General features: G+C 38.5%; 1 protein-coding gene across 1 annotated transcript; it reads right to left on the bottom strand.

Moving 5' to 3' along the window:
- Positions 1-2,481: 2,481 nt before the first annotated feature.
- Positions 2,482-6,902, bottom strand: CCDC71L (coiled-coil domain containing 71 like). Its single transcript, XM_033194821.1, has one exon. The coding sequence runs from the start codon at positions 6,610-6,612 to the stop codon at positions 5,908-5,910; it is 705 nt and encodes a 234-aa protein (XP_033050712.1). The 5' UTR covers positions 6,613-6,902; the 3' UTR covers positions 2,482-5,907.
- Between the last annotated feature and the right edge of the window lie 6,719 nt (positions 6,903-13,621).

Genomic DNA, 13,621 nt, shown 5'->3' with positions numbered 1-13,621 from the left:
AAAAAAAGAAAAAAAAAAAAAAAATTATACATTAAAAAAAAAAAAAAACCAAAAAAAAAAAAAAAAAAAAAAAAAAAAAAAAAAAAAGAATATTCATCAAAGCTTTATTATAATTGTTCCAAACTGGAATCTACCCAAATGCCCCCAAGACTTGAATAAATATATTATGGAATATTCACACAGTGGAATTCTATACATCAATGAGAATAAATGTTCTACAATATAGTACATACAACAATATAAATGAATTTCACAAACATAATTTCAAGTGAAAGAAGCTAGACACATGACCAATAATTCCATTTATGTAAAGTTCAAAAATAAGCAAAAAATATGCTGTAAGAAATCAAAACAATGGTTACCTTGGGCAAGAAGGTGAGTAGGTAATGATTGATGGGGTGTTAGGGAGGACTTCAGGGTTACTCATAACTGTATTTTTTTAATCTGAGTGCTAGTTCCATGAGCCTATTGAATTTATTCAAATTCATCAAACTGTACATTTATATGTACTTTTTATACATGTTTTTGCTTCAATAATTCCTTTACTCTGTAAGATTTAGAACCCTAAGTCACAGTCTTTTTTTTTCTGTACTCTTTAAAGAATATGTACTTTAAAAAATCCTTAAAAAGAGAAATATGTACACATTTTACAGTTAATTTTACTACTTGGAAGATTCTCAATTTAACTTTTCTACGAATATTTTCAGAAGCTAAATAAGTCCCGTTTTGAGTCCAGTAGACTACTTATTCAAATTTTCTGAGCTAAACATAGTGTTTGGTGTTATTATGATTATTACCTTCCAATTGGGCATTAGATATGTTTATTATGTTATAGATCATGGTTTAGAATGACATTTACCAAGACACAAGAGAGTGATGACAGTGAGAAGTCATTAATTTTGTGAAATCTGCAGTTAGGCTCAATTTTTAGCTTCTTGTTCTTGTATGACTTTCATCTAATAATTTTCCAGGAAATTATTTTGTGTCAACTTCAGATAACTGCAACTTTGGCTTGTTCACCAATTTAGAGGATGTTCCATTATTCTTTGTGCTATGAGAAGTTAGATCTAAATTACAGGCTTTATATCTGACATCCAAAAATGAGTGTGTCAATGCTTCAAATACAAGAATATTTTTGCTTTTAGTAATAATTTTCTGGTGTTTCAAGCACAGCTATTGTATTCACTTTGTTTCCTTTAACACCTGAATTGTAAACTTTATACAAACTAATTCTAGGTTGGTTCTATGTACATAAATTAACACAGTTTATAAGCAACACTTACTGAGCTTACTCTAAGCAAATATGTAGTCCAAAACTTTTGTGAGTTCTCTTAGATCAATAGCTTTAAATCTATTAGTTATAAATTCTCACATAGTTTAAAATACATAACAGCACATTCAAATGTCTTTTAGAGATATCATGAGACCTGAATTTTAAAAAAACTCCAACAATGAAAATTGTAATAAATCAACTTAATCCAATCTCCTACTGCATAGTCAGCAAGCTAAAAAAGTATGTAATTTCCTTATCTCTTCAATTTTATTCATGCACAAATTCTCTTCTCTTAATTTATCTTACAGCTTTCCCAGACCACACAATATTCTTGGGATGCTGAGAAACCTGGAGAGCTAAATTCACAATGGACCACTCTCAGTATATATACCTATTCTCACTGTGCATACTTCTAATTAATAGCATTTATTTAGTACTTCCTATGTGTCTAGCATTACTACCCTTTGAAAGGGGTGGTTATTAATCCTTATAATATCCCGATAGTCTCTTTCACTAATCACATTTGATAGTTGAGGAAGCTAAGGCACGAAGATTTTAAGTAACTTACCTACCATCTCAACACTTGCAGGTCACAAAGGTATGCATAATAATTCCACCCTAGGCACTGTGACTCCACAACTATTACACTACACTGCCTCCAACTAATAGGAACTCAGGTACAACGACAAATTTAGCCCACACAGTACTATCTGTGAATCCGGCCCTTGCTGTGCTGTTCACTAATACTCCACTTCTGCCTTCTAGACTCTAATGAAAATTCTAGCCCTGCCCTTATTCTATGGAACAGCTCATACCACTGGTACTCAAACGGAGCACTCTTACTTCCTTTCATGCTATGAAAGAGCAAGAGCTCTAGACCTTTTGTCATCGTCACAGGGGGACCTTTGGTCAGGATTTAGAGAATTCTGAATTTTGATGCATTTTTTTGTATGATATTTTATTGCTGGCAAACTGGTTAATAACTTGGGCTTGTAGCACCATCCTAGAAATTAGCCAGATAATTGAAGAACTGATGGAACACGGAGTCCTGAGATAGCACAAAAAACAAATCTCAAGATTTCTGGGAGTTTGAAGTTCACAAAAAAGTCAAAATTTATCAAATTGTAAATTAAGATGTTTTCTGAGTCACATGCAAATACAAAATACTATTTCAAAAATGTTCAAATCATTAGAAAAACTAGACACGATGTATTCTCTAAAATTTATTTACAATTAATAAGTTAAAAAGCAAAGTACAAGCAGATTATAAATCTCAACCATAAGTACATCAAACTGTCCAGGGAAACACTTTGAGTCCATTACAAACAATTGTCTTCGAAAGCACTTAAGACATAATAGTCTATCAAAAAATATTTTAAACACACCAATAAAGTAAATATTAGGCATATGTGTCCATTAAAAACCATTAGAGTCCTGTCGCAATCCTTAAAACAATGAAAAACTTTTGAGTTCAAAATTGCTCAGATATTTTGTATTCAAATATTTTTAAAATTTACTGAAGTTTTCTAAAAAATAGTACTATCATTTGCACACAGCAGATCAATAGGTGTCAGTCATCAGCTTAAGTTACACTTGTCAATATTCAAACTTGAATAAAATAAATACACATCACAACAACGACACTTTGCACTATCAACAATGAAGCTTGCCCTCAACAATTACGACATTACTGGTTTTAGTAACATAAAAATACATTGCTGGTTGACAGGAAGGATAAAAATGACATCAGAAGTCTCAAAAAGTTATGTGAGGTGCCAGTCACCACATTTAGGCACTCAGGAATTAAAAATCAAATAAAAGCATAGCAAGGTGATGAATTTCCTCCTGGCTTCCCCCTCTACTTGTGCCATATGAGATAAAAGAGAAGGCAAGAGAATGAACGAAGATCATGAGATTTCATTCAAAAACTATACACAAGCTAAGCTACAGACTTCACTTTAGAGGACAGTAAGTGGATGCCTCATCATAAAGGCCACTATGCCAAGTTTCTTTTCACATTCTGCGACAAAGTACCCATGAAATACTTTCACTTTCCTATTAGTATACCAGTCAACTACATTAGATGTTGCTTCACATTTTAAAAGTTGTAACATAGGTTTTAACCAAAGGAAAGGGCAAAAATAAAGATTTTTTAATCTTATTTCACAGACTAGAAATGGCATAATCTTTTAATAGCCCAAATGAATACCATTATTGAATTCAAGATGGATAATCAGATCCAAAATGGAATCAGATAGCCCAAGTAATCCAAAGAAGCATTTGAGTTCAAGTACGCTAAAGTAACAAGGCATAGGAGAGAAAAATGTCAAGAATCTCCGTTAAAATAAATGAATGGTGTCATTGGTTATGTTTCAGTTGTGTGCTGAGCAGTTATCCTCCCAGTTAAGCCAAATTTCAAAATCCTCTGGAAAACTACCTAGATAAGCTATATGTCGAAATTGCATTCTAATATGGCCATTGGGTTTATTTTTAATTATTATAAAACTATATACAATAGTGAAGTTGTACAAATACATTTTTCCCAGGTGCTAGTTAGCTATAAAAGTTAACAACGTATTTTTAGGAAGAAAACCCTATGCATCTGAAATACAATTGGCAATGGAAGCTAATAACCAAAAGAATATGTCTAAGCTTCCTATCACAAATATAATTTAACACTCTCCATCTTCTAAGGAATTACTCATTTTTATTTACTCATGTGACAGTGTTTGTACAATGCATTATCATTGAGTAGTGAATAAAAGACTGAGGCTTACTAGAAAACTGGCATCAAGTTATATATGTGTGCGTATATATATATATATAATTTTTTAAGAAAACAAGAACACTGAAATTAAAGTCACAGCACTCCTATATGGACTACTAAACTTGAAATACTCATTTCAGAAAGCTATGCCATTTGAATTCTAGGAACACAAGAGTCAAAATTGCAACTCTCATTATTTTCCTAAGAAGCTGCCAAGCAGAGATAAGTTTTAGTATTAAATATTTCACATGTCAAGTTCCAGCCCAGTATGGATCGTTTCATGGCAGAATACTTAAATTTGAAATAATAGTGGTACAAAAACACTCCTTGACCCTTTAGGTATTGCAGTAAAAGCTGGCTGTGGCACTGCTGGCTAAAAAACTATTAAGTTTTCCTGCCACAAATGACCGAAGGCACTTGGATAATCAAGAATTTCACACTGGGCCATATGGTATAAACACTATAAAAGCATAAAGAAGGGTCAGTATTCTGTGTGGCTCGCCTGTTTGATTCCTGTGGTCTTCAGCTGTCAAAGACCTAGAACTGCAAACATATAATGAGTGGCAAGAAGGTTAAAAAAATGTTGGGACAAAAAAGTCAAATAAAAGTCAACTAACTTTCATTATGTTTGTAAGACTGATGAGTATTAGTCTAGACATTTCTTGTTATCCAACAACAAAAACAAAAAGGAAATAGATTTATTTCGCCCAAAGTAACCTCAACCAGTTGATACCAAGAAATGCCTCCACCCCTCTTGATCATTAATCGTTCTAAGAATTCTAATGGGTATTCTGTTTATCATTTTAGTCATAATGTTTACACACATGCATCTCTCCTATGCAACTCGTATTTTGAAATACATTATCCTTGTAAAATACAAGGATAATGTATTTTAAAATACTTCAATGCATAATATTCCTGGATTTGTATGTTAGACCAGGACAGGGGGCCAAATCATCTCTAGTCGGATTCCAGTGACTCCTGTAACCAAAACCAGTTCTTCACAATTTATTCATTTTTTTAATCACACGCCATATGGTTTCAATGCATTTTTTTATTCAATTCAAAAGAATTTAACAAGTTAACTTTTCCTAAACAAAAGTTTTCATGTGTATTCTACCATTTTTAGGAGCTCAGTAAATATAAACATTAAGTTTCAATATAAAACCTTTAAAAACACCTTGAAAATGTTTAAACAGTTGTATTTTGCAGGTCTTTGTTTGTAATCACTGAGCCCATACAAATCCTCGCACTACTAACAGTCACAAGCTTGAACCTCTCAAAAAATACCCTCGATCAAAGCTTTGGAATCCAGTAAAAATTCGGAAACGAGTGGGCTTCAGAATACCCTGAGCACAAACTAGTGCAACACCACATGTTCGAACTTCTGTCCGGAAAGAGGGGTGACAGTGAAACAGAAAAAGGGGGAGATAAAGAGCAAGTAAATTCTGGCTTTATTACACAAGCACGAAACCAAATTCCTTTGGAAAAATAATGTCTTCGGAGGACTTCCAGACCAGTGAGGTAGAGTCCAACAGGGAGAGAACGGATCTGCCCCTAAGGTCCTGGAGACGTCTCAATCTGGGGTCAGGAAGAAAGGGACCTCCCCTGCGGATCCAGCTGTCCCCCCCACTCTGCAGGCAGGGTGCGGGAGGCAGCAGAGGGCACACCTGCCCCGGCGTCCAAGACGACGGCGCCGCGGCCCGGGACAGGGACAACCATCCGGCGACTTCTTCGCGCGTAAAGTGCACTGGGGGCCGGGGTCCTGGCCGGATCTGTAAACACTCGACTGACACTTGTTCATTCCTCCGGGCAGAAGCTCTGTCCCAGGGTCGGGGCCGGCAGGAGGCGCCCTGGAGGCCGCGCCTCACGCCCGGGGCACCGGGAAGCGGCGGAGCCTCACTATGGGTTCCAGGTTCACTCGCAGGACCTGGCGCGCCCTACGCCGCGCCGCCGCCAGGCTGCGCTCGCCCCACACGTCGCTGCCGACGCGGATGGTGGGGAAGGTGGTCAGCGTCGGAGTGGCCGCCCTCCAAATCTCCTCTAGGGTGCGGCCCCCGAAGCAGGGCCCGGGGGCCACGGGCTTGGCCGGGCAGCTCTCCTCGGGGGGCGGCGGCGGGGGTGGTGACCGGGGCTTCCTCCTGCGGGCAGCTGCCGCCCGGGCTCCGCGGCGCCTCCTCCTGGCTGCGGCGCGCGGAGCCGGCCGGCGCGCCTGGCCGCGGGCTGTGGGGGGCCCCGGGGGGTCGGGCACCAGGGCCCGGCAGGAGGAGTAGCCGTAGACGTCCTTGCTGCGCAGGATGTGCGGGGAGAACTGGTGCTTGAGGCTGCAGAGGAAGCTCCAGAGCTCCGCGTCCGAGCTCATGAACTCCGTGCTGCGGGGCATGAAGAGCTTGAAGGCGTCGCCCAGCGCCTTGGTGCTGTCAGCCAGCGACAGTTGCGACCGCGAGTACACCACCTTTTCCTCCCGCGCCTCCAACCCGGCCGCGTCTTCTGCCCTAAAGTCGCCGCCCCGGGCAGCCGCGGCCGGGGCGACCGGGGGCCGGCGCCGCCGCCTCTTCATGCTGCGCCGCATCGAAGGCCGCTCGGGGCCGCTCGCGCTCGCCGGGTCCCACTACTGCCGCCGCCGTCCCAGTCCGCGTCGGCTCCGCGGCGGCGGCCGCTGCTGGCGTCTCTCGCTACTTTTCTCGCCTCCGCCGCCGCCCCTCCCCCTCCGAGGGCGGAGGACGCGGGCGAATATCCTGCCGCCCGGTACAAGATGGCGGCCGGCGCCCACCCCTGGGCTTTGTCATTGGACGGCGCCTCGCCCCCCTGGTTTCTCTTTCTTCTCCTCTCTTGCCTCTTTTCGCCGGCTGCCTTTCTTTAAATGTGCCCGCCTCAGGCCCCTCCCACCGCAGCCCCGACTCCACCCATTGGGTGCTCTCAGAAGAGGGGCGGGGACTGATGGGGGAGAGACCAGTTCCTGGAAGATGGTGCTGGGGTGGGTGATGACCTTTGAACGTAAGTCAACGGTTGGGTTGGATCTAGGAGGGCTGCCACGTCTAGAGTAAGAGGGTGGATATTGGCTCCACCATGGGAAGAGTGACTTAGAGTGAGGGGGTGTGCAGTTGTGGATTGAGCTGGGAGCTCTACCAGTGTGAATAACAAAGGGAGATTTCCCCAAAGGATGTTCCTGCTATCACAGCTAGGGAATTTGGGTTTAAGTCTAGGGGAAATGGGCCTTTCACAATTCCCATCCACCCTCTCAAAGGCCTCTTCTGGCATCTTCATTCAAAACTCTTCCCTGTCTTGACCCCAGCCCATCTCAAGAAGCCAGTAGTAATCCAGAATCATTCAGGTAACGTGCGTGGCTGGCAGCTGAGAGATTGGAGTCTCCCTCTGGAAACACTGGAGCCATCTTCATATTTAAGAGAGACCCTGCTTATTCAGAAAGCAAAGCATCTCATACCCTATAAAACTAAATACTCTTTGCTCAAGTTGATCAAAGATCTATTACAATAAAGCCATTCTGTGTAAAGAAAATACTGTTTTAAATACAAAGTTCTTTATGAATGCCAATTCGTTTTTCATTTAGTTTTAAAATGTCAGCGCCATCCCTGTCATTTAGAAAGGATGCATCATTGCAGACAATAGATAAAGTTTCGTTGAAAAACACAAATTGTTAAAAACACATTACTTTTTGTATTGGGAGGGGAGTAGTGGACATTCTTTAGTCATCTTTTCTGTCCTCTATACCTAACTCAATTCCTGTCAGGTCGTGGGCACTCAATGTGTTTGCTGAATGAATCAATGAAATACCACTGATTATCCCAAATAGAGTCAGAAATACTGAAAGTGCTTAGAACAGGACAATTAGATATTTTATATTGCAATTTTCACAGAACTCCTTTAAATTTCTTAAGGTTAAAAAAAAAAATCTCTTGACACTTAGAACTTTGAGGTGGGCATGTGAATTTTACCCAGGAAACATCTTATTTTGCAGTAGTGAACAAATAAAGCATAGGAGTTTTGTGATTTACATATAGTTGCTAATGGTTTCCTCAAATATTTGAACTGAAAGAGACCTAGTTCATTCTCCTTATTTAACAGATGAGGAAATCTGTACCCATAGAGGTTCAGTAATACAGCTTGCTGATAGCAGAACTGGGATTCTAAATCTTTCGATTTCTAATCTAGTGATCTTTGTATTTCACTGAAGGTTTTTCAAACTATGTTGTCCAGACTCTAAGGAATTCAAAAGAACATGCTTTATGCATGAGTAGAATGACCAAGGACAGAGCTGTATGCCTATTGCTACTTCCACCCCACCCAGAATTGAGCAGTTTTTCTCTGTCTTATAATAGATTTATGAATAATATTTTGTTTGTTCAGTTTCAATAAAACCTAAAATAAATAATTTGAAAGCTCTACACCAGAGATTTCAAATTGTTAGAGGCTCTCACCACACAATGAGTTTATGGCAAAAATAAAATTCCACACAATGGGCTTATGGCAAAAATAAAACATCTAACTAGGAACCAGCTCTCTAGCAAAATCATGGCAACTTTCTGAAGAGAAAATCATTTTCCTAGAAAAGCACACTCTGATCTCAGAACAAGATTACAGAGCCAATTACCAGCTTCCTACATCCTTATAAAGGAATGATATAGCAACAACTCTTTACATCACAATTTGCTCTTTCCGTAATTCTGAGAATACATAGTAAAGTGAAATCTGAATTATTTCCATTGGAATACCCCTCCAGATTGACATAGAAAATCTAGAGTGAGCCATGGGAAAGTTAGGGGGGCTTCATAATGAAAAGCAAGGATAAAACAAGGATTAAAGTAGACCTGGCTTTTCATATTGGAATCCCCTCCCTTCCTTGATAATCATCATTTTATAAATTCTTCAGGGTCTTTGCCACATAAATATATTCCAAGCATTTACATAAATGTATAGAACTTATTTCAATTAAGAAGATAAACCTTTTTTAAACACAGTTTTGTTTCCAAGAAATCATAAGATCTCAACTTGCCAAGTATTCAAGAGTTCATTTTATAATGCATGCTCATTTAATTTACTTAAAACCAAACAATATTTTTTGTGAAATTCTTTTAGGAACTAATATCATGATAAAGTACTCATGTTATTATATACATTTAAATTTGATATTATTTGCTCTATTCTCTTTCTTCTTTTATTTTTAATTTTTTCTTGACCTCCACCTTTTGATTAACTATTAGTCTTGCAAATGGTTCCTTATCCGTTCTCCATAAATGAGCAAAATTTATACACAGAAATAGTGTATCTCTTCTAGTTCCTGAGACTTCTAGTGTATCTCTTCTAGTTCTTGCGATACTATGAAGTTTATGGAAAGTTGGTAAATTAAATTTTTGCTCTTGAGTAATGATATTTTACAATCCTCAATTTATTCCTTTACCTCTCAAGGATAATAATGCCCCCATGTCTGCTAAATAAGTGATGAATAATAATAAACAAAAAAGCTGTATGTATTTATTTTCTGTATTCATAATTTATGTAGTTAAAAAATAAATCCAAGCGGAATAAAGTGATGGGAAAAATTAAATAAAATGTATATTTTAGCTACCCAGAAGCATTGCTTTAGAATCCAATTTCTATAAAATAATCTGCCTCTTGAAAAGTGGCCCAAAAATTTTTGAAAAGTCTTTATAAGTGGTTGCAAACATCAGCTCTGGAATCAAATAAACTTGGGGTCAATTATATCTTTACAAAAAAATTTCTTAGACACATTTTTCACCTTTCTGAGCCTCACCATTCTCATCTATAAAATGAGTTAACTTTTAACTTCAAAGTTTTAAGAATTGGATGAGAGAATATTCATAAAACACTTACTGTAGTGCCTGGAACACAGCATTCAATAAAAAACTATTCCTATTTGTCTTATTTATTTTTGAGGATTTTACTTGGTTTAATCAACATATTTTAAATCCTGCATTACAGAATGTCTACATTTTTTTTTAAAGTAGTAGCACTGATGAGAGGAAAATAAAAACTTTACAGCTAGAAGAAACTTAGAGATCAGCTAATGAGTCCAACATTATTAATTCAGATGAGAATTCTGAGATGCCAAGAGATCTGCCCAAGGTCACAGAGCTGTAGAGTGGAAGATTCTGAACTAGAACCTAGATCTCTAACTCTAGTTCAGAATTGTTTCTTTCTACATTTTGTTCTTAATCCAAGGTAGCATTAATTGCTGGCTCAAATGACATTAAGTATAGCATGATTCAGCAAGAAAAAACTCAGCCTTGTCATTAGACCTATTCTAAAAGTAATTTAGATTTTTATACAAAAGTATCTCAAACCCTGATATGCTCTAAAACTGCTTAATGTGAAAAACATAAAGACCATATAAAATGAGAGGATAAGACTTTCTTTTGCTTATAGGAATACGTGTACTTTCCCTATTTTTCCTGTTAATTGCAACTAAAGACCTGGGATGTTATATATAAAGTATACATAAGAAGACTCTGAAAAATGGAGAAGAGAAGGCAGACAGGCTGAAGACCTCAGAGAACCCAAAGAAGGGCATGGCAGTGAGTTCCCTGGGTTTCCTTTCTTCTTCTTTTCTCTTTTTCTAGCACATCTGAGACTGGGTGCTAGACAAGCCAGCAACCCCAAAATGCCAACAGATGCAAACATAAAAAGCCCCAGCAAAATCTTCTTCTCTTTAGCTATAGGACCAGGAAAGGAGGGGCAGCCTAACAAAATGGAAAGTTTTTAGAAAATAATTTTCCTACTGCTGCAAAACACCATAAAAAAACTATGACTTCTACCCTTGCCCAGCTATAAAAAGGCACCCCCACCACCTCTGCTAGGGTGGTATGAGAGGAGGCTGGATAAGAAATCAGGACTTTAATCCTTGCCAGGCAGTAAACAGGCAATCCTTACCCACGGTGTCAGTGGAGACCATGTGGGGAATATAACAAGACAATCCTACCCACCTCCCCAGCCCTAGTGAGAAGCCAGAATTCCTACCCCATTCAGCAGTAATGAGGAACTCCTTTCCCCATTTCAGGTGTGAGTGGAAACAGAGGAGAAATCTGGACTCTAACCTGGCAGTACTGAGGCAGTGCCCACCCCACCCCCATTAGTACAGTGTCAGAAAACCAGCTGAAACAGATTTAAATAAGATCCAGAGTTGTATAATGTAATACCCAAAACATTCAGGTTTCAAAAAGAAATTACTTACCAGAAGGCTCTCAAACTGAATGAAGAAAGATTATCAATAGATGCCAACATTGAGATTAGAAAGATATTAGAATTATATAACAAATATTTTAAGCAGCCATCAAAAAATATTTCAATAAGCAATTATGAACACTCTTAAAACAAATGAAAAATATAAAGCTACTTCAAAGAAATAGAAAATCTCAGCAAAGAATCAAGAGATATAAAAAAGAACTAGATGAAAATTTTAGAACTGAAAAAAAAATACAACCACCAAAATAAAAAGCTCAGTGGACGGGCTCAACATTAGAATAGAGGACAGAGGAAATAATTGGTGAACTTGAAGATAGAATAATATATATTATCCAACCTGAACAGAGAACAAATAGGCTGATTTTTTTTAAAGCCCTTAGGGGCCTCTGGGACTATAATATCTAATATTTGTGTCATTAGAGATCTGGAAAGAGAGGAGAAAAAATATGAGGCTGGAAAAAGTACTTAAAGAAAGAATGGCTGAAAATGTTCCAAATTTGCAAAAGACATAAATCCACAGATTCAAGAACAAACCCAAATAAGATTAACCCAAAGAAATCCACATCAAGATACATCAAAGTCAGCTGGGTGTGGTGGCTCATGCCTGTAATCCCAGCACTTTGGGAGGCCAAGGTGGGTGGATCATGAGGTCAGGAGATCGAGACCATCCTGCCTAACATGGTGAAACCCCATCTCTACTAAAAATATAAAAAATTAACCAGGCGTGGTAGTGAGCACCTGTAGTCCCAGCTACTCAGGAGGCTGAGGCAGGAGAATGGTGTAACCTGGGAGGTGGAGCTTGCAGTGAGCCAAGATGGTGTCACTGCACTCCAGCCTGGGTGACAGAGCAAGACTCTGTCTCAAAAAAAAAAGAAAAAAACAGAAACATCAAAGTCAAACTTCTGAAAAATAGAGATTGGATTAAGTTATTAAATTTGTACTTAATCCAAGGAGATTAAGATCCACGAAAAAATACTGAAAACAGCTAGATAAAAACAACACTTTAATTACAAGAGAAAAGCAATTCAAATGACAGCAGATTTCTCATCAGAAACCATGGAGGCCAGAAGGAAGTGGCTCAACTTTTTTCACATGCTGAAAGAAAAGAACTATCAACTCAAATTCCTATACTGAGTGAAAATATCCTTTAACAATGAAAAGGAGATCAAGACATTCTCACAAGAAGGAAAACAGAGTATTTGTTGCCGGTGGACCTACCCTGAAGAATGGCTAACAGAAGTTCTCTAAATAGAAAGGAAACAATAAAAGAAGGATTCTTGGAATATTAGAATGGAAGAAAGAACATGGTAAGCAAAAACATGGGTAAACAGAAGAGACTTTCCTTCTCCTCTTTAGTTTTCAAAATTATGTTTGATGGTTGTTATGGACTGAATATTTGTGTCCTCCCAAAATTTATATCTTGAAGCCTGAATCCCCAGTGTGACTGTATTTGGAGATAGGGCCTATGAGGAGGTGATAAAGGTTAAATGAAAGTCAAAAGAGTAGGACCCTAATCCAGAGGGGCTGGTGCTCTTATAAGAAGAGAAAGATGCCAGAGGTCTCTCCTTCTCCACTATATGAGGATACAGCAAGAAGGCAGCCATCTGCAAGTCAAGAAGAGAGCCTTCACAGGGAACCAAATTGGTTGGCACCTTGATCTTAGATTTCCCTGTGTCTGGAACTATGAGAAAATAAATTTCTATTGTTTAAGCCACACAGTCTGTGATATTTTATTATGGCAGCTCAAGCAGACTAATCCAATGGTTGAAGTAAAAATTAGTAACACTGATGTGGCTCTGTATGTATGTAGAGAAAATATTTTAAACAAATACGTTGAGTCAGGATAAAGGGACATAAAGAAAGATGAGGTTTCTATATTTCATTAGAATTGGTAAAAACGACACCAGTGGTCTATGATAAGTTAGGTATATACAGTTAACCCTTGAACAACATGGGGATTAGAAGTACTGACTCCCTATGCAGTTGAAAATCCAAGTTTATCTTATGATTCCCTAAAAATGTAACTACTAACAGCCTAACTGTTGACTAGAAACCTTACCAATAACATAAAGAGTTGATTAACAACATTTTGCATAAATATTATATAATGTACTGTACTGTTACAATAAAGCAAACTAAAGAAAAGAAAATGTTATTAGGAAAATCATGTGGAAGAGAGTCATCATATTCATTAATCACTATTAATCACATCACTATTCATTAAGTGGAAGTGGGTCATCATGAAGATCTTCTTCCTCTTCATCCTCACATTGAGTAGGCTGAGGAGGAAGAAGAAGAAGAGGGACTGGTCTTGCTGTCTCAAGGTGGCAGAGGTGAAAAGAGGTGGAGAGGGTGGTAAG

Source organism: Trachypithecus francoisi, unplaced genomic scaffold, assembly GCF_009764315.1.
Source record: "Trachypithecus francoisi isolate TF-2019V2 unplaced genomic scaffold, Tfra_2.0 Lachesis_group4, whole genome shotgun sequence".
Lineage (NCBI taxonomy): Eukaryota > Metazoa > Chordata > Mammalia > Primates > Cercopithecidae > Trachypithecus > Trachypithecus francoisi.
This window is presented reverse-complemented; position numbering and strand designations above follow the sequence as displayed.